The sequence below is a fragment of the Fusarium subglutinans genome, assembly GCF_013396075.1.
Source record: "Fusarium subglutinans strain NRRL 66333 chromosome Unknown NRRL66333_c0000137, whole genome shotgun sequence".
NCBI lineage: Eukaryota > Fungi > Ascomycota > Sordariomycetes > Hypocreales > Nectriaceae > Fusarium > Fusarium subglutinans.
In genome coordinates, this window is record NW_023502200.1 from 84,297 (window position 1) to 104,270 (window position 19,974).

Below are 19,974 nucleotides of genomic sequence, written 5' to 3' on the forward strand. Positions count from 1 at the left end.
CAGCTCCGGTAAAGACATATTGGCAACACCTGTCCTCTCCACTAAAAGACCAAGCTAGGTATCACTACTCTGTCTATAGCGGCAGCGCCGAGGCTTTCCATTATCACGTTATGGATCTAGCGTGCGTAACTCTCCCGCCGATTGCTAGATGATGTACACCGGGCCGTGCCGATCAGACTCAAGACTGAATCTCACGAGCTGGTTACTCGGCTTCCTCCAACGTTTCAGCTCCCCCTTATTGGCTCGTGGCTATGTCCCGCTTCCCCGCTCTATCCTACGCCTGATCAAGGATGGATTGGTAGTTTTCACGGCTCCAACATTTCAATCCACCGATGGCTGTAAGCCTGAGGCTGGCTTGAGCAGTTACGGCCTATTGTGTTTGGGGTCAAAAAGCCCAGTGTGACCGCATAACTTAATTATATTGCATCTCCTATGGTTCAAGGTTTTAGAGTAAACAGCTTAGAGGTATAAAGGGCTAAGAGTGAAGTGGCGAGCTGAACTGTTCAGCCGTTCCAAATCAGGCAAAGAGCAGCGGCACAGTCAGAGATAAAGAACCTCTTTGGAAGCTGAGCATCTACAAAAGGCTAGAACCGTAAGTCGCTTGTGATCAAAGGGCTTCAAATGTGATAACATTGTATTGATTGTCAGCTTCTCAAACTCTCGGACATGCAGCTGACCCATTCAATGGTCTAGCCAGCTATAGATTCTGTAGCCCCCCGTTTTTAGAAGTGTCGAGTTGCTAGTTCGGCTGTGGCTTGCGTAGTTACCGTATCTTCGTCCCATGAGGAACGGAACTTTGGTCAATATGTCTCAGTCGACCTCTTCATATTCTTTAGAAAAAGCCAAATAGAAAGCTATAACTCTGGAATAAAAGGCCCAAAGGTTATCTCTTCATCTCCCATACAACTACAATTTCTCGCTTTAAATATCATCTTTAATCATAGCACCTTATGGATCTCCAAAACCTATCCGCAGCAGATCTCGTCCAAAAATTTGACAATGATCGAACAAACACTACCCTCGCTGAAGAAATTCACCGTCGTACAATCGACCCATCTCTGAACGGAGAATTGTTCCAAGAGATTAAGAATCTCAAGGACTCAATTGAAGGAGTCCCCAGGCCTCCCGGCGATGAGTTCGTGAGGCCTCGACCTGTCCCTAAAGCCTCATGGGAAAATTGCATCGGCCAGCAGAAATGTACCCCCAAGTTCTTGCGCTATCCCAAGGGCTTGTCAGATCTTTTCCAAGCTGTCAAGGATGGTAGAGAGCAGAAACTTAATGTAAGGGCTGTTGGGTCGGGCCATTCGTTCTCGAACATTTGTCCTACAGATGGGATTCTTCTTGATCCTCATGGGATGAACAAGTTCTTGAAGTTGGACTCTGAGACTTTGAAAGAACCTTCTAAAGCTTTAGATCATGTTCTTGTCGAGAGTGGCATTACAATCAAGGATTTGAACGCGCAGCTTGATAAGATGGGGAAAGCTCTTGCGACGATGGGAGCATATGACGGACAGACTCTTGTTGGAGCTATTACAACTGGCACTCATGGCAGTGGTAAGGACTCTGGAAACCTAGCTAGTCTTGTCAGAGCTATCGTCCTTGTTTCTGAGACTGGAAAGGTTTATCAAATTGAGCCAAAGGATGGTATCACAGATCCCGCCAAGTTCGTCCCAGGCGACGCTCAGGAACTCAAGCAGGATGATGATTGGTTCCAAGCAGCTCTCATATCAATGGGCTGCCTAGGTCTCATCTACTCTTACATCGTCGAAGTGGTACCCACGTTCTTTCTCAGCGAAGTCCGATCATTGACGACTTGGCAAGACTATAAGTCCCAACTCAAAGGGGGTCTTGCTTCTGATCCCTTGCAGAATCACTACTTCGAGATCGATCTAAACCCATATGAGACAATGAAAAGAAACATCGCAGTCACTACGATCCGCACTGTCTCAAAGGCTACCAAGCGCGAAGGCAGTCGCGGATTCCCCAACTGGCTCGCCGGCCTCCTCGCCCAACACCACTGGGTCGAAGACATCCTCGTCTGGATCCTCAACCGCTGGCCGCTCCACAGCCCCGGCATAATCACCACCGCCATGGAAAGTCTCCCCGTGAAGCACTACATCGACAAGAGCTTCAAAGTCCTCAACATCGGCGCCGTCGACGACGTAAAAGCCTACGCCATGGAACTATCCTTCGACGCCAACAAGGACATAGTCTCCATCGTCGATCGCATCCTCGCACTGTTCCAGAAAGCAGCTAGTGAGAAGAAGTGGTTTTTGGCTGGGCCGTTTGCGCTGCGGTTTGTCAAAGAGTCTAGTGCATTTTTGGCACCGCAGCAGGGGAGGACGACGATGATGGTTGAGATGGATATGTTGTTTGGGGTGAAGACGGGGGAGGAGCTGTTGAAGTTTATGAGGGGGGAGTTGTGTAAGGGAGAGGAGGGGAAGGGTGTTAGGGTTCATTGGGGATTAGATTTGGATACGGTTAAGGACGGGGACTTGGAGAGGATGTATCCTGAGTCGGAGAGATGGCTGGCTGTTTATAAGGAGCTGAACTCGACGGGGATTTGGAATAGTCCTTTCACGAAGCGTCTGGGGATTTCTATGCCCATGTAATTAGCACACTTTCTCAAATATGAACTGTCATGTCTGCTTTGTTTAACTGTGAACAAATGTCAAAGGCCGTGAAAGATCTTCTCCGCTCGGTTTCTATTTGAAGGACATAAAAGGCCTATAGGATATAGAAATTATCAAAGTAGAAATCCTTACACCTTAAGACCTACAGACTATATTTAAAAGCTATTAAAATAAGAGAATATCATTAGACCTATAACCTGTTGGAAGAAGCTCACTCAGGATCTCCATAGGAAGACATCCTTGCAATAGACCATCCTCGCCATTATCCTTTTCCTCGGAGTCCAACAGAAAGAAGCAATCTCCAATAACTTCATATGAAGGCTGTGAATTGATTCCGATCCTACCAACCGGCCGTAACACAAACGGACTGTTACCACCTGGCAGAAGTCTTATCTCATCCCCCACTACCATTGATGCTGGTCCAAACCCCATCCTGTGGTCTCCTGTAATGAAAAACACCCTCCCTTCAGTGGTAAGCCTCATCTCGGTATCGAATAGCTTCATGTCATCCAAATCCGCATCGAACACAACTCCTTCAGACAAAAGCTTTCTCCAAAGCTCGCCATGCACCTCTGGATTCATATCACAAAGCTGGGGTAGTAGGTATGACAAAAACCACTTCTGCACTAGTCTGATTTCAGGTTGACCAAGCCGGCGAAACTTGCCAGGTGACTCCTCATATATGTCCCCAACAAGAGCTCTAACAAAACTCACAGCAAAATCTGGCTCTGTTAGCTTCTGCGCAACTACCACCCACTGACTGATCGTAAAAATGCGAGAGGCCGGATCAACCCAGGTGAGCAGCCTCTCAGTACACTGGTCGACAATATCAATGAACTTTGAGCTTATAGGCAATGCATCTTCGCCTTCTCTGGATACTTCATCTTTCTTCTCCCTCCTGAAGTTCACAAAGTGTTCTTCGTAGAGAGATACTTTTGGTTGGCCATCACCATCATCTCTCAGATGTCGCATCCATGTCGCTGGGCCCATGAAAACAACAGCCTTTGAAAACAGCGCCACATAGTCATGATCGGTGGTGCTGATATTCTTGTTGCGATGTAAATTTATAAGGTCTTTGCAGGCATCTTTGCAGGCGTCTTTGGCGTGCTGCACTGCTTCAAATGCACCATCAGACACTGTCCAGAGGCTCAGAACTCCTGAAGCCACACGCATTAGACGAGACAATTGAGTTAGCAGCCCCCCATTGGCAGGTGTTTGCTGATCATAACCAAATGTCATGGACACATCCAAAATGCGGTCTTTCTCCAGGGCGACAGTTGCATCAGTTGCTTCCAACTTTATTGACGACGAAGCCTGGTCTGTGATGTGTCCTGCCATTGTATAAAACTTTCTGCGCATGTTTTCAACCCACTTCCGAGCAGCATCCCTAGATGTGAGAATCTCGATGGTGGGATGCTCACAATGCTCTGCCACAATCTCTTCTTTCTCTTCGTCGGATATCAGTAAGGGACTTGTTTCGTACCGCTCTATTTCAAGATACTGCACTCTTTTCAGCCAAAAGTCAAGGGCCCTTCTACAGTATATCATCGAGCAGCACCTGAGAATATCCAGTCTGTACCCCTCTCCAAAAGATAGTGCCAGTGGTAGGGATAGGTGTGCTTCGATAACTGTCTCAATTGATATACTGCACCAGAAGGTCCAGCTATCGTGCTGAAATTGCCTGTAGAGTGATTCACACTGATTGATGGCCCGTATCTTTGGCCAATCGAGAATTTCGATATCTATCGGCTCTGACTTGTAGATTTTTGTCAGAATCCTCTCGTAGGAAATTAGGCCATCAACAATGTCCTTTGGGATCGGTCTTCTTTTGCCGCTTTCTATCTCTCTGTAGAGGCTATGCATATCCATTGTCACAGCCACCCAGTAGTCAAATTCGCGGTCGATCAATGCGATCCGCCAATCCGGGAAATTCTTGTACAATCCATCAAGTTGCATGCGCCGACGATCTGGCTCTTCCATTGCAACACTCCAATCGGGAATCCAGGATGGAATACCGCCACTGTTTTTCCTTTTCATATCCCCGGAAAGGGCTGTCAGCGAGCCACTGTGTTTGATGAGATTAATGATGGTGTCTCGATAGATTTGGACTGTGTTCAGTGAATAATTTGGCATGATCGTTTTGATATCCCTCGCGAGGCCGAGTAGAGCAAATACTTTATCTCGGTCATCGGTGGCCCTACGACTTGAGAAATCTTGTAAAAGCGACAAAAGGGTCGTTGCTTTGCCGTCATCCCACTCCATACGTAGTCGTTCGATCTCAAATATTTGCTTTGAAAGCACTGGCAGGACTTTGGCGTGCTCTCTTTCGATGCCTAGGAAAAGCTCTGATCCTGTATCCTGCCGACCCCAGCCAAGGCTATCACATATATTTGCAGAGCGCGTAAGCACTTCCCATGGCACTTTGACATTGCCATATTGAACAAATATTTGAGACGTAACTGTGGCCTCTTGAATAACCCACACACGCTGCCACCATTGACTGTTGATGAATCGTCGAACAAGCTCAAAAAGCTTTAGCCGAGACGAAGGCTTTCCATCCGCAATACACTTAATCGTTGCGCTGTATCGATCAATGTCTGATAGGGCTCGTATGACGCAGATAGTGCAAAACGAATACCACTCTGCGCGCCTGCACATCGTCTCCCAAGAGTTGTGAAACTGAGTGATCAGAGAGTCATCCCGATGGTCGTTTGAGAATTTTACGGGAGCGAGCAAGCGGTCCGTTACATAGTTCTTAGGGATCCTATGGTAAGAGCCATGACCCAAAAACACAGTTACGTGTTGTGCAGATGCGTAAATATCACGCATCATGGCAACTTGGGAACTTCTTTCACCGATATCGCATTGGTTGATACACTATGAAAGTTAATTATTATCTTGCATATTGAGTTAAAGACTGGAAAGTTCTTACCAATGCATCAATCCAAATGAGAACAGAATTCCTCTCGTCCCTCAGATGACGAATAGCACAAGCGAGATTAATGCTGATATCATGGTCATGTCCATCGATTTGAATAGTCTCCGTAGCCCGGGATGATCCCCAAACGTACGAGAGTGCTGAATAAGATTGTGGTTCATTGCTCTCGATCATTGCGTACTTGAAAACACATGAGATTGGGTCTTGCCATTTACCATTATAAATAAGAGCTAGACGTATTTCCCGCTTATACAGATTGCGTCGGTACTGTGGAGGGACTGGCGTCGAAAGCGGAGCGTTGGGAGGCATAGTCGTTAACGAGATGAGCAGTAAGCTCTAGGATTGAAAAAGCACAGAAGCTTTAAACGCGGCCCGTAGATAAAGATAAAGAAATTTCCAATGCCCCAGACTGACCAGAACGCCTTGCTGCCTAACCTCGTGTTGTACAAAAAGCCTGATTCCTTTTATAAGGCTCTCATTGGCTACAATAAAATGCGCATTGGTATCTGTCGACTTGTTCCCCGTCAGTTATGCATGTAAGCGCCAAGGCAGTCTTCTACTTCGCCTCAGCCATACAGAGCAAATAGAAAGCAAAAATTAAATTACATTGAGCACATATCTTTGACTTACAAAATCGTTTTATTTACGGAATATATATAAATACAACCACTTCTCATCTCCGATACGAAATGTCAGAACCCCCATCACTATCCTCATCCTCTTCAGAGTCTGTGGCTTCCTTCTCAGATTCAACATCTTCCTCAACTACAACATCCTTCTGCTTCAGAGCGTCTTGCACCCACCCATCAACAGCAGCAAGAGCACCATCAGGGTCTTCCTGGTGCGTGAGTAGGAATCCCTGAATAGCTGCAGGACTAAGAGCACGATTAGGAATCTTATCCCGAAACTCCCTCGCCTGATCCCGCAGAGACTTCGCTGCTTTCTTCTCTGAATTGTGTCCCACATCTGGAACGTCGAACATTTGAGTGAAGAGCGCTTCGGCTGCTTCTGATGTAGCGAGCTGGAAGTTGATCGTAAAGTCGATTCTGCCCGGGCGAATAAGAGCTGGGTCAATGTTCTCGGTGTGATTTGAAGTCATGACAAGAACGCGTCCTTCTTGAGCAGCAGCACCGTCGATAATGTTCAGCAGGCCTGAAAGTGAAAGACGTTCTGCGTTCTTCTTCTTTCGTCCTTGAGACCCCATCGTCGCTGTATCTGCGCCACGTCTCTGCGCTAATCCTGTAGCGTCAATGTCCTCGAGTAAGACCATGCAGGTGTACGGAAGCTTTTGGAAGAGAGATGCAAGGCTATCCTCGTTTATACGCGGGGAATTTAGGTTGACCATATATATATCCAGACCCATGAGACCAGCTGCTGCGAGAGTCAGACTCGTTTTGCCGGTGCCAGGAGGTCCTGAGAAGAGATATCCGCGACGATAAGGGATGCCCCTTGTCGCATACCAGTGTTTGGTTTGTCGATCGAGATATCGGCGTAGGTCCTTGATAAGTTTTTCCTTGAGACCCTCATCCAGGGCGATTGTAGACATGGGCCTCGTTGCTTTCGACATGCAGCGAGTCCACGACATCTCATCTTCACTGTAGGGTTTGGTCGCGCGGAAAATACCGGTCTTTCCTTTCTGTTTCTCAGAAAAGTCGATGCGAGCGTTGTATAGTAGTCTTTTTAGAACGGTGGCGTCTCGGCCAACGCAGGATATGGCCAGTTTCTCAGGCTGCCGTGGTGTAGACGTATAGTTTGTACCCTCAAGCGATCTAGTGAACGCCAGCATGCGGCCTTCGTATCTGAAGAAATGTGTGCCAAAAGCAGGTGTCCAGTACAGCGGTTTGGCGTTATTAAGTGATGTCGACGATTTGGATCGCATCTCATTGATTTGTCTACCCACGGGATCGTCTTCCTCGTCGTCGTCAACGTCAGGCTTATCATCCTGGTCTTCTGACCAGGTGAAGTTGGAATTATTTAGAGCGGTAGAAGCTTGGAGGCGATAATTGTCCTGGGAGATGTTGTTTCGCGAGACCCAGTTCATAAGATAGTTGTACGTTTCATCCTGGGCGTGAATTTCAACGGTGGAGATGAAGCGCGCGGTGATGGATTCGGACCAAGATTCAAGAGCGTATTTGATCAAAAAGGCGAAGGCGGCGAAGTAAGGGAGATATGTCATGCCAGGAAATATCATTTCCAGCAGGCCGATAAAGAGGCCTTGGCTCATGATGCTGTCCTGCTGGTCTTCCATCTTGGCGATGGTTTACCGATTGCTGTAAGATGATCAGATCGAAAAAATTGAACGTATGAGCCCAGAATCAAGCTCTGGGGAGTCCTTTTTATCATTTTACTACTATCTGGAGCCTTGCTGGCTGCCTGGTTTCGTGAATGGCATACGCCGAGTTCACAGACCTGCCATGTTGAGACAGGTATACGCGGGAGCCAATCACGTAAGAGGAAGTTGCAGTCGATCCAACATTTTGGGGTCCGCTATGACCGTGTCGAGGGGCTTGGACAGACAGACTCAGCTTTTTGATAGTTTCAAGCCACTCCGTGTGAGTCAGAGGGCAATGAAACTAGATACCTAGGTACCATGATGCTTGCGTAGGCTATTATTTTGTTTGTTGGGAGGGGTTCCTCCGACTTGAGTGACTGCTTGTGGGGTATGCAGGGTTCACATCTCAGTGGCCAATGGAGATTGATCAAGTCATTGATGCAATTGAAGTTTGAAAGTCATTCAATGAAAGTGCTATACGCTACTTGTTCCTCTAATCAACGCCAGGCCAGTGCCATAAAGTATTCAACATGTTGCACCCGTCCCATCCCTTGCTTTTATTCCCCCCAGTTATCCAATTTTGCCAACCTTTGCCGTACAATCTTGCTGAGTATCCCATGACTTAGTTCCTAGGCTCAACAATCATGGGCCCAACACCAGAAGATTTCTCCTTACTCTGCCTCTCCTCCAAAGAACTACCATCCTCCTCAACATCGGCCTTCTTGCTCCTCCTAAATAACCTCATAAACCTCGCCCAACCCCTCCCCATCCAGTTATAAGCCCACACAAAAGGCGGCGCAAAGAAGTACACAACCTTGGCAAACCACTCATCAGGGAAGATCCTAACCAGCACACCCCACGGCAGACTAAACGCAGCGATGAGGATAGAAATAGCCCACTGCACACCATTCAGACCATCAGTGTCAATGTCAAAGACGCGGCCTCCAATGAAGATGATTCCGATCTGCAGACCGATCATGATGGCGTTGATGAGGATGAAGAACAGGTTGCGGTGGATGCCGACGAATACGTTGAACTTGTTGTCGAGACGACGGCAGTTGAGCTCGTTGAAGATCTGCATCCAGACGAACATGTTGAAGATGATGGTGTCGAGTTGGAGCTTTTCGGCAGCGATGGAAGTGTCGTAGCCGAGGATGGAGTCGCCGGCGAAGTAGAGAACCAGGACGACAACGACCTGGAAGATGGATTGGCCGATGATCATCTTCCACATCTGGAATTGTTAGTGGTGGATATGGAGGGAGGGTAGAGCTGACTTACGTTCATGGTGATGAGGGGGGCTGACTTGGGTTGAGGAGGTCGGTCGAGGATGGAGTCAGTTGGGGGATCGGTGGCCAAAGCGAGGGCAGCCATTGTATCCATGATAAGGTTGATCTGCAGAGGTCAGTACCACCAAAGGCATCTGGAGAAGGAGTGACTTACCCAGAGAAGCTGAACTGCTTTGAGGATAGGCTCCATCTTATCGTCGTACATGGATGTAACAAATGAAAGCAGAACGGCTGTGATGTTGACGGTGATTTGGAACTTGGAAAGTCAGCACCCATCCAAAAACCAATCTCAAGAACATAAAACATACCTGCAAGAACTTCTGCACCGCATCGTTGACAGCCCGTCCCCACTTCAGCGCAGTAATGATAGAAGCAAAGTTATCATCCATAAGGATGATCTCAGACGCTTCCTTTGCAACCTCTGTCCCCGAAATACCCATGGAGAATCCGATATCCGCTGCCTTGAGAGCAGGCGCATCATTAGTACCATCGCCAGTCACAGCGACTGTTTCGCCCAAGACCTTAAGACGCGTGACGAGAACACGCTTGTCGTCGGGTGAAGAACGAGCTAGGACCTGAAGACGGGGAATGATCTTGTCAAGCTCCTCCTCGGAGAGTTTCCGGAAGTCTGGACCCTCCATGACGATGCCGTCGGTAAAGATACCGCACTCTGTGGCGATAGCTCGTGCTGTGACGAGGTTATCACCCGTGACCATGCGTGTAACAACACCAGCGCGTCTAGCGTTCTGCACAGCTTGAGGAACACCCTCTCGAACAGGATCTTGAATACCGACGATACCGAGAAGGGTCAGGTCACCCAAGTTCTCAAGATCAGGCATCTCCTCAAAGTCCCTGTACACCAACCCAATAGTACGAAGCGACTTCCTCGCAAAAGCCATGATCGCATCATCAGCAGCCTTGCGATCCAGCGCCTCAACAGCACTAGTCGCTGGATTGACTTCAGTAGAGCAGAAGCTAACCATGATCTCCGAGGCACCCTTGATGAGAACCCGGTATCCGGCTTGGACCTTTATCACGGCGAGCATGTACTTCTTGACGGAGTTGAAGGGCTCGATGAGGACGATTTGTTCGTTCGCTCGTGCTTCGGAGAGGGACTGCATGCCGAGATGGTCTTTGGCGAGTTGGAGCAGTGCGGTTTCGGTCTTGGAGCCGATGAAGGCGGCGTCGCCTTCGTTGGTCCCCTCGAAAGCGGTGGAGTTTATGGCGACGGATTGGGTGATGAGTTTGCGGGTTTCGGGGGAGAGGGTGGTGGCCCAGGTGGGAATGTCGGAGGTGAAGCTCGAGGAACCGAAGCGGCCAGCGGTGACAGTCATTTTATTCGTGGTCTTAGATGTTAGAAGATGTGTTGTGCTGGGAGGATGTGACGTACCAAAGTTCCTGTCTTGTCGGAGCAGATGCAGGTCGCGTTACCCATAGTCTCACACGCTCTGAGGACACGAACGAGGTTGTTCTCCTTCAAGAGACGCGTTGTCGCAAAAGCAAGCGCAAGGGTGACAGCGAGTGGCAAACCCTCAGGTACAGCGACTGCAATGATGGCGATGGCAACGACGAGAAGATCAACAAAGGTAGAAGCCTTCTCCTCAGCTGGTCTATCATCACCAGGAAGAGAGGCACAGAAGCGGAAGAGGAGAATGAAGAACATGAGGAGTGAAGCACCACCACCAAGCTTAGCGATAGCGACGGCAAGACCTTCAAGCTTCTTCTGGAGAGGTGTAGACTCAATGTCTGTGCGGACCGACATCATGATCTTGCCGAAACTGCTGTTCACGCCGACAGAGGTAACAACAAAGGTGCCCATGCCTTCAAGGACACGAGATCCAGAGATGATGAAAGGATCGGGTTCCTTATTGCGCATAGGATCGTCGACGAAGCACTTGGCACCAGGTGTCTTCTTCAAAGCATCAGACTCGCCAGTGACAGTTGACTCGTCGCACTTGACGTTATGGCCATCGATGAAGATACCATCAGCGGGGATCAAATCACCCGGCTCAAGGTTCATAACATCGCCAACAACGATATCAACGACGTTGACAAGCATCGACTTTCCCGATCTGACAACCTTGACCTCGCGATCATCCTTCTTGGTGTTGAGCTTCACAAACGCCTTTTCCTTCTGCCAGTCATTATGCGAAGCAACAACCACAACGATGAGAACAGCGCCGAGAATCGCAACACCCTCAACCCAATCAACAGGTGTAGGATCACCCGGTTGATGCGAAACACCAAAAGTCTCATACAGCCCAAGCGCAAGAGAGATCGTACCAGCAACAGTCAACATGATGAGCACTGCCTCTTGAAACGTGATCCATGCCAATCGCCAAATCGACTTTGGTTTCTTGGCGGGAAGCTGGTTGCGGCCAAAGACTTTGATTCGAGGACAGTTCTGGTTATTAAGCTCATCAACGCTAAGACCTGCTTTCAGATCAACATTGAGACTGCGCGCCAAGCCCGGCAGCCCGCCGAGACCTTTGAGGACATCGAGGGACTTGGGGTCGAGCAATTGGTTCAAGACCTCGGGGCTGTGATTGAAAGGGTTATTGGGATCGTGGGGGAAGCGCTTCTCGTTGCCAGCATCGAGATATTGGGGAATTTCAGCGGTGTTGATGCTAGGAACAACGGTGGTGTCTCCGGCGGAGGATATGGTGCCTACTTCGCTGATGGAGCGCTGCCGAGGATCCAGTAGGGCTTTTGGGTCAAGATGGCCAGACATTGTAGCGTAGGCCCTTGGCAGAATAGTGTATAGTAGAGGAATGAGTGAGCTCCAAACCAGTGAGCTGCGATGGGTGAGTCATGGTGCTTGAGGCCGTGGGGTTTTTTCACTTTATATCTAAGGTCCATCACCCAGCTAACATCATTTTCCGTCCACGTTTAAAAAGCTTAGTTTGAGAAGCTACAGGGGAGCTGTTGTCGGTTACTAACAAAACGTGTACAGTCCCACCAATGGATCAACTGTAAAAGATCTGATAAACCAAACATTGGCTTATATCATCGGAGAGCGGAAGTCCGAGATCTTAATGGAGCTAAGATCCGCGCGGGTCAGCAAGGGAGCTCTTTTAGCCAGCCAATAGAATACCGCGATGAGTGAAGAGGGTAAATTATGTAATCGGAGACGGAAATGAAAGATTGGAGCTCTGACCACAGCTTGATCTTGTTTCTGCTTCATCTGCACAGCCTCCCTTGATGATACCGTCCAATCAAGCTTATTTGGTGACGGGTATGTGTTGTAATTATCAGATTCCCCCCCGCAATATCATAAATCTCGCTTCTTGTCTAGCATTACGTTTAGGAACTGGAAGCGCTGATCCGATCGTACCCAGGTCCAAGGTTTGCCCTGAAGTTACAGCGCTTTATGCTACCCTGTAGCTTGGGAGGCCTGTTTTGACAGATCGAGATTTTAGGATTGGGATGAAACGTCGACTCGTCTGGACGCTTCAAGCTTATTCTGTCCTTTTCAACTACTTTTGCCTTCTCAATTGAGAGACACGCGGAGGAACAGTTCCCCTCTCTGGCCTCAGCGGTAAATGCGCCAGAGAATCACTAACGATTTGATCTTGATCCCTGTCTCGCTAACACTCTAATTCAGCAGATCCACGTGCCAACTGTACCGCTCACACTAGGTCTCTCTAGCACCAACACATCACTACATTTTCTGCCCCACGGAAACCCGCCTCTCCGTCCATATCCCCCCCGTTTCATTCCGTCTCTCCGATTACACTTGCATCCCCCCTCGCAATGCCTCCCCGACGAGCCTGCGACACATGCTATAAGCGCAAGGTAATAAAAACATGTTTTGTTTCCCTCAATGACATCAGCCCTTATAATAACCCTCACTATAGATTCAATGCCTGATCAAAACTCAAGGTGATCCGTGTGACTGGTGCGACAGCCAGGGGCTCACGTGCACCTTTGATAGAGTGATCCAGAAGGACCCAAACAAAAGGTAAGCTTGTTTTTTTTTTTCACTCACTGTGACAGCCAAGGCTGAACCGTTCCATTGGGTGCTTCATACTGACCTTTTCAGAACTACTTCCGATGTCGTCCAGGAACTATCACGTCGCGTGGAATCGCTCGAGGAGGCGCTTCAAACGGCATTGACGAATAGCACAAACTTGTCCGTTGGAGGCCCCTCACCATGGTCTGAACCAACAAGTCTTCGCTTCGCTTCATCCCCAATCACTCGCCAGCCGGTGATAAGTCCGATTGGCGTATCGCCTTCAACACGCCCCAAGGCCGTTTACAGATTATGTCGCTGCCACATCGGCACGAACTGGTACTTTAAAGGAATAGGCATTCTCTCGGATCGCGGCTGGCAGTGGATTTCAGACGGTGCAGGGGAGCGCGTATTTCTCGAGAATTTCGACATTTTCGGTAATCCTGCGCCGCCGCTTGGCTCGGTTTCATTTTCTGAAACACCGAGGGTTCTGCCCCCGAGGGCTATCTGCGCCCATGTCGTTGAGTTATTTTTCAAGTCTAAAACGGCTGTTATCTTTCCGTTTTTGGAGAGAGGCCTCTTTGAGGGGACATTGAGCAGGGCGTTTGATGAGGGGGTTGGTGATTTGGGGAGGAGGGCGCCTGCTGAGGCTTGTCTTTGGGCTATGATTGCTCTTGTTGTGAGGACGGTTGATGCTCAGCATCTGGGGGTTTCTTTTGTGTCGAGGGATTGTGTTACTGAGGCCTCGAGGTTGTTGAGGGTTGTGAGTGGTATCACTAGCTTGGACAGCTTGCAGGGAACTCTTCTTCTGGTAAGTGATATGATAACCATCAAGTACTGTCACTTAGGCTGACGACACCAGTGGGCAAGTCAAAAAACCAGAGGACAATGTAGTGAAGCAGCAGTCAGCTTCGCCAGCGCCTGTCGCATGGTATGTGACCTCGGCGGTCATTTCCCTCTATCACGACCAGCAATCTTTCCCCAACACATTCCAACGTTGGACGACCAAGCAAGACTTCATACCCGAAACCTATTCTGGATCTGCTATTGCTATGACAAAGATATGTCTCTGCGAACAGACAAGCCACCACTACTCACTTCAGATCACTGCGATATAAGTGATGCTGAAGATCAAACGCTATGGTACCACAGCCTTCCGCGAGATACAGACCTCGCGAGAATCAAGGAAAACGCAAGCAACATTTTATGTTCCCCACGGGCATTCAAGTACACAGAGGGTGAACTTCTCGCGCATGTTCGACAGCTTGACGATGAGCTTGAAGAATGGCGCTTATCAATCAGTGCAAGCTATCGACCACGGTTATCAATCTCATCAGATTTGGTGTTCGGACTCCCTGCATCTTTGAGCGAGAGAGATCGGATGAAAGAAAGGACATATTTCATAAACCTGCAGCTCGACTACCTCTTCACAATCATCAACATCCATACACTGGTTCGAAAATGCGGCGATTTAGAGGAGAATCTTCCAGATGATCTCCATAGCGTAGTCCACTCCAGCGCTGATCTTTCCATCGAAGCAAGTCGGTCAATCTTCCGAATCCTGGACCAGATAGTGGAACTATGGGAAGAAGACGCACTATGGATAGTATCGCACTATGCGCCTATGGCTGCGATGCCACTGTTCATGAACATCCTGATTCACCCGCTTGGTTCTTCGGCAGATAACGATTTGCACATCTTATCGTCGATAAGCAAAATCACACGCAAGATTCCTTCTGACAGGCTTCCGATGGAGGAGATTGAGCATATACAGGAGATTAGTGAGTTTGTTATGGAGCTTGTACGATTAAGTCATAGTGCGGCTTGGAAGGTCAAACGGGGGGAGAGAGAGCATGATCTTGATATTATTCATACATAGGAGCATAAATAAAATATACACGATTGAATTGTTACTCGACTCTCAACTGTTGTCATCCGAGTCAGGGTACCTCTTTAACTTGGCTAGTAACATCAAGGACAAGTTTGTAAGTTTCAGATTGTAAGTCATATCTTCATGTGCTACCATCTGCGATTGCATCTTTGACTAGTTTTTGCCAAGGCCCTAATATTGCAGAGGTGGATTTAACTGATGATCGACCGGATGATTCCAGCTTGGCAATAATGAAATAGGTCTACTTCGTAGAAATGTGTCAGACTCAGAACAAAGGTCCTCCAAGGAAGAAGCCACTTACTCGACACTATATCTCCACTAAACAAGGACTTACTCCTCACCCATGAGGTGCGACAAGTCCCGAGGACACTTACGTCCACTGCAGATCCACTCCCCAGCAACCTTCTTACAAGAACACTGCCTCTTCTCCAGCCCACTCTCCTCAGCTGGCAGACTTCTCGGACACTTGGGTCCACCGCACAGCCACTCATCTCCAACCTTGTGGCACGAGCACTGTCTCTTCTCAAGCTTGTTCTCCTCGGGAAGATCGCGGGGACACTTGGGTCCGCTGCAGATCCACTCGTCGCCGATCTTGTGGCATGAGCACTGGCGAGGGACGAGGTCGCGCTTGACTTTGTCGTAGCACTTGGTGCCGGTGCAGATCCAGTCGTCGCCGACTTTCTTGCAGGTGCAGGAGCGGGCTTGAATGTCGCTGGGTGAGGAGGGGGCGGCAACGGTGAGGGTTGCGAAGAGGGCGACTGCGAGGGGGAGGAACTTCATTTTGGCGGTGGATGAATTTCTCGAAGGGAATATATTCGTTATTGGTTTGTTTGACTAATTCTGAGTTGAGAGGAACTGACTTTCCAGAGCCAGAGACTTGTTCTTTTATACTTGAATCATGACGACCAACACCACGATACCCCAACCTCCACAGTCAACGCGATAGCCCGATCAAAAGAACCTAGAAAGATACATCCAAAATAAGCTCCTCCAAACATTTTCGGAAGTCGGTCCATCGATAAGTCTGGCACTTTTGCTCCCAGGGCTCCTTTTGCCTAGCGTCTAGACCCAAACCGGAAGGTGAAGCAACGTCAACCCGCCTCTGCTTTCACTGTGTTACCTTGCATTTGCTCGTAACCACGGTATTGGGGATGCCCAGCGTCGTATTGGATAAGTATCGACCGATCGAGACTAAGTTGGGGGCCGAATGTGAGGTTATTCATGATGGTTTTAGTGGTAGGTTGATTCTAGGCTGATGGGATTTATGTTGCCAAGGAATCCTTCGGCGGGAAGAGAATGGGGACTAAACGAAAACTACAGAAGTTCTTCTGCTGACTAAGACTTTTGTTTGAATCAATCGAGAAGGTAGTATTTGCATCTGACACCAGGTTTGGATAACATTACGGGGGTGATTTGATCATCAGCGGCAAATACGTTCTGGGCATCGAGTTAGATACTCCCAGGCCAAGTAGCTAACCATCAGTCAATTCAGATAAGATCAGGCTCAAGGGGCGATTGGTAACGAACATATACTTGTGAATCTATAACTAAACTGTCTTCAGAGGTATGAATTAACGTTAAATGATGCTTAAATGACATACAACTAAAAACAGGCTTGATACGCATCTTTATCTACGCGCACGATCCACATCGTAATACAACCTGCCATACCAAATACGGAAAAGGGTCGATTCGGAGATGCACGGCGGTTTCCGCTGACTGACAGGGTTCACAGTGGCGAATGGCTGTCCATTGGTTAACTGGCGAGACAGAACGGGCCCTCGGGCTAATACTCAAGATCCTGCAGATTGAGAGACAGGGCCCATATCTATCATACCTTGCAGTCGGCCGCTGCTATACTGGGCAATACCGATGTCTTTAGATCAGATGATCCTTATGCCATGCCGTAAGAGAATTGTTTTTGTTACAAAATAGCAAGGCAATGTTGCTAATGAGATGTAAATATCGTGCAGTATCGAGGCTAGGGGAGGAAGAAACTTAGGACCTTGATTCTAAATGAAAAAAAGATTAAGGCAATGTAGAATAAGCCTAGGATAGATTTATCATATCTTGTAGTAAATTGATTTTGATGCTATATTAAGGTCTGATATCTCTTTGTTTCCTAATGGGCAACTGCTCTGTTCTGCTTATATAGTTGATGTATAAGAACACAGGCTCGAGGAATCGTACATGATGCATGTTTCTTAAGCATTGGAAATGAATACCGCAACTCTGGTATCATGCGATACACCGCTTGGACGTCATGTGATGCATTATATACATTAAATATCACATCAACTGCATGCAACTTATTCTATAATCCTGCTCTCTATATCAACAAAGTCCGTGTTCTCATCACAGCTGGCCACTGGTTGTGATAGCATCTCCACTGCTCGTGTCAATCTCGACGTAGGAGTTATCCGGCATCGCTACGCCAAAAGAGTACTGCGAGTAAGACTCGCCAGCTTGCACACCAACAGTAGGGCCGCTATAAGGATCAGTGCGATAGTACACGAACCTCACCAGCCCTGGATGATCCTTATACAGACTAACCGTGAAATGAACGGGCGTGGAAGTCGTATCGGAGTAAGGAACCGTGTTGTACTCGATAGTCAGCGTCTGTCCCCTGGCCGTCTCGAGAACCTCGTACCAGATGCCTGTGTTACAAATCTCAGGTAAGGTATACGTATCGAGCCAGTATGGAAATATGGAAACGGGCGGGTAGTAAGAAAAGGGCAGCTCGTAGTTGCCATTGTAGTACGTCGTTGGAGCTTCGAGGATTGATAACCAGCCCCCCACGCTGACATACACTGTTTCTGAGAAGGAGTCATATATGCCGACTTGGAAAGGGAGCTGGACAGTGCCGTATTCATCAGTATGCCAATCTCCCGAGGAGAATAGAGGTGTAGGGTTTGCGAGGACGGTATTTGGAGGAGGACAGCCAGTGGTGGTGGTCCCCGCTGCGGTAGTTGTCTCGACAGTCGTGGTAGTAATCTCATCGATCGTTGTAGTGGTCTGTTCAGCAGTTGTAGTACTCTCCGCAGAAGTCGCAGTGCTCATTTCAGCCGTTGTGCTCTGTTCAGCTGTTCTGCTTTCTTTGGCTGTTGTAGTAGTTTCTACAGAACTCGTAGTGCTGCCCTCCGCAGTAGCAGCTGTAGTAGTCGTCCCATCAATTGTTGCACTGCTCTCCTTTGATGAGGCAACAACAGCGGTAGTGATCTCAGCGGATGAAGTCGTGGCAATAGTAGTGCTGTCACCAGAAGTTGTTGCGCTCAGTCCCAGTCCAGATGTTTCAGTACTGCCCTCTGATGAAGTAGTCACGACAGTTGTGCTATCTTCGGTCGCCGTACTGCTCTCTTCGGATAAAGACGTGGTAGAGAGCGTGGTCTCGCCAGTCTCTGTTGCTGAGCCTGTACTGGCATCAGTCGCTTTAGTGCTGTATTCCGATGAAGTCGTGGTAGTTATGGCGCCGCTCTCAGATGGAGTTACCGTAGTGGCCGTAGTGTCCTGATTTGTGCTCGTGACGTCGTCAGACTTTGTAGTAGTAATGGCTCCAGAAGAAGTTGCAATCGTAGTGGTGCCGTCATTAGAGGTTATGGTGGTGCTTTCGACCAATGTAGTAGTATCCTCTGTTGCTTGTGTTGTTGTACTGCCATCTGATAAAGAGGTGGCGCTATCAGTCATTGTTGAAACCCCCTGAGCTGTTGCCGTGCTGTCCACAGACACAGGCGTCGCTGTGTCCTTGGTCGTGGTGGTTGTTGTTGCAACATTCTCAGATGTTGGTGCCGTGCTCTCCTCAGCAGCTACTGTTGTGCCATCTGTAAATGTAGGGGACGTTTCAGCTGGGCTACTAGTTTCACCGACTGTATTAGTAGTAGTTTTAGTCCAGGTTGTTATCTTTGCGGTGACATCGATAGCAGTTGAAGTTCCAGTAAGTGCCTCAGCCTTAGTTGTCTCGGTGTTAGTACCGCTTTCAGTAGTTGAGGAGACAGCGATAGTCGTAGTGTCGTCAGCCATAGAAGTACTACCCTCAGCTACGATCGCAGTCTCAGTGGCGAGGGTACTTGTTCCGATCGCATTTGAAGAGGCTCCGGCCTCTGTAGGCAACTTCGTGCTGGAAGTTGCTGTATCGATGGCGATCGCAGTGGTTGTACCAGTACTTGCGACACTTGTCTCCACGGCAGTAACAGCCTCGCTCTCGGTCGACGTTGTCCCCAAAACAATCGTTCCAGAGCCTGTAGAGGACAACGTAGGGATAAATATTATAGACTCCGAAGTAGTAGTCAAGACACTCGAGCCTAATCACAATTAGTCAGACATTTTTCACCAGACAATGAAGTTATTCCCAGTGGCTTGGCACTACTTGAGTAGCTCAGCCAAACTCAATGTTTGGCTTGAACTTACCGGCACGGGTCGTTACCGGTTTACAAGGGCTTGCGACGACTGATTGCGCCACCAACAATCCCATAGCCACGGACGAAACTCCTTTGAAATACATGGTGTTTAACGAGAGACTTTAACGAGCGATACTTGTAAAGACCAAGAGAGGGATGAAGCGTCAGCCTAAAAGCAGATGAAAAAGGGAAAGGAAACAAAAATCAGAACGAGAGGCATCTTCATTATGGCACGCTCCGTAGCATCGTCCGTAATTCTCAGCTCATAATTCTTTTCTTTAATGAGAATCGATAGTCTGTTCAATAGTTCAGAACTAGCGGGTATAAACTGTCAGAAGCGAGCATGTAATCTTAAAAAGTTAAGCGAGAGACAAGCTTGAATTTTGACAACGTCGAAGTGAGCATGTGATACCTGCAGTAGAAAGGATGACATATACTGGGTTGGTCTGCTGAATTAACATATCGACGAATTGAAACCAAGGAGGATTTCCAGGGAGTATGAAGCAGCATTTGATGCTACGAGATAACGGTCCGTGGACAGTGGATCTCTTTGAGCCCCTGTCAGAACCGTGCTGGGATCAACCCATTTGCCCTGTGGATACGGAGAT

The 19,974-nt window shown here is 48.4% G+C and overlaps 7 protein-coding genes across 7 annotated transcripts; 2 read left to right on the forward strand and 5 right to left on the reverse strand.

Moving 5' to 3' along the window:
* Positions 1-950: 950 nt before the first annotated feature.
* On the forward strand, positions 951-2,612 carry FSUBG_9188 (L-gulonolactone oxidase; the record flags this gene model as incomplete). Its single annotated transcript, XM_036687673.1, has 1 exon — positions 951-2,612. The coding sequence occupies one exon, from the start codon at positions 951-953 to the stop codon at positions 2,610-2,612; it is 1,662 nt and encodes a 553-aa protein (XP_036535330.1).
* A 186-nt stretch (positions 2,613-2,798) lies between these two features.
* FSUBG_9189 (heterokaryon incompatibility (het-6OR allele)) lies at positions 2,799-5,880 on the reverse strand (the record flags this gene model as incomplete). Its single annotated transcript, XM_036687674.1, has 2 exons — positions 2,799-5,510; positions 5,566-5,880. 2 exons carry the CDS (start codon positions 5,878-5,880, stop codon positions 2,799-2,801), a joined length of 3,027 nt encoding a protein of 1,008 aa, XP_036535331.1.
* A 364-nt stretch (positions 5,881-6,244) lies between these two features.
* FSUBG_9190 (BCS1 precursor) lies at positions 6,245-7,819 on the reverse strand (the record flags this gene model as incomplete). The annotated part of the gene is made up of 1 exon (XM_036687676.1): positions 6,245-7,819. One exon carries the CDS (start codon positions 7,817-7,819, stop codon positions 6,245-6,247), a length of 1,575 nt encoding a protein of 524 aa, XP_036535332.1.
* Positions 7,820-8,465: 646 nt separating this feature from the next.
* Positions 8,466-11,860, reverse strand: FSUBG_9191 (calcium-translocating P-type ATPase PMCA-type; the record flags this gene model as incomplete). The annotated part of the gene is made up of 5 exons (XM_036687677.1): positions 8,466-9,074; positions 9,122-9,235; positions 9,284-9,385; positions 9,438-10,527; positions 10,575-11,860. The coding sequence occupies 5 exons, from the start codon at positions 11,858-11,860 to the stop codon at positions 8,466-8,468; spliced, it is 3,201 nt and encodes a 1,066-aa protein (XP_036535333.1).
* A 1,022-nt stretch (positions 11,861-12,882) lies between these two features.
* Positions 12,883-14,960, forward strand: FSUBG_9192 (uncharacterized protein; the record flags this gene model as incomplete). The annotated part of the gene is made up of 5 exons (XM_036687678.1): positions 12,883-12,924; positions 12,987-13,090; positions 13,172-13,892; positions 13,930-14,012; positions 14,234-14,960. The coding sequence occupies 5 exons, from the start codon at positions 12,883-12,885 to the stop codon at positions 14,958-14,960; spliced, it is 1,677 nt and encodes a 558-aa protein (XP_036535334.1).
* Positions 14,961-15,302: 342 nt separating this feature from the next.
* FSUBG_9193 (uncharacterized protein) lies at positions 15,303-15,752 on the reverse strand (the record flags this gene model as incomplete). Its single annotated transcript, XM_036687679.1, has 1 exon — positions 15,303-15,752. The coding sequence occupies one exon, from the start codon at positions 15,750-15,752 to the stop codon at positions 15,303-15,305; it is 450 nt and encodes a 149-aa protein (XP_036535335.1).
* A 1,575-nt stretch (positions 15,753-17,327) lies between these two features.
* Positions 17,328-19,470, reverse strand: FSUBG_9194 (uncharacterized protein; the record flags this gene model as incomplete). The annotated part of the gene is made up of 2 exons (XM_036687680.1): positions 17,328-19,270; positions 19,377-19,470. The coding sequence occupies 2 exons, from the start codon at positions 19,468-19,470 to the stop codon at positions 17,328-17,330; spliced, it is 2,037 nt and encodes a 678-aa protein (XP_036535336.1).
* Between the last annotated feature and the right edge of the window lie 504 nt (positions 19,471-19,974).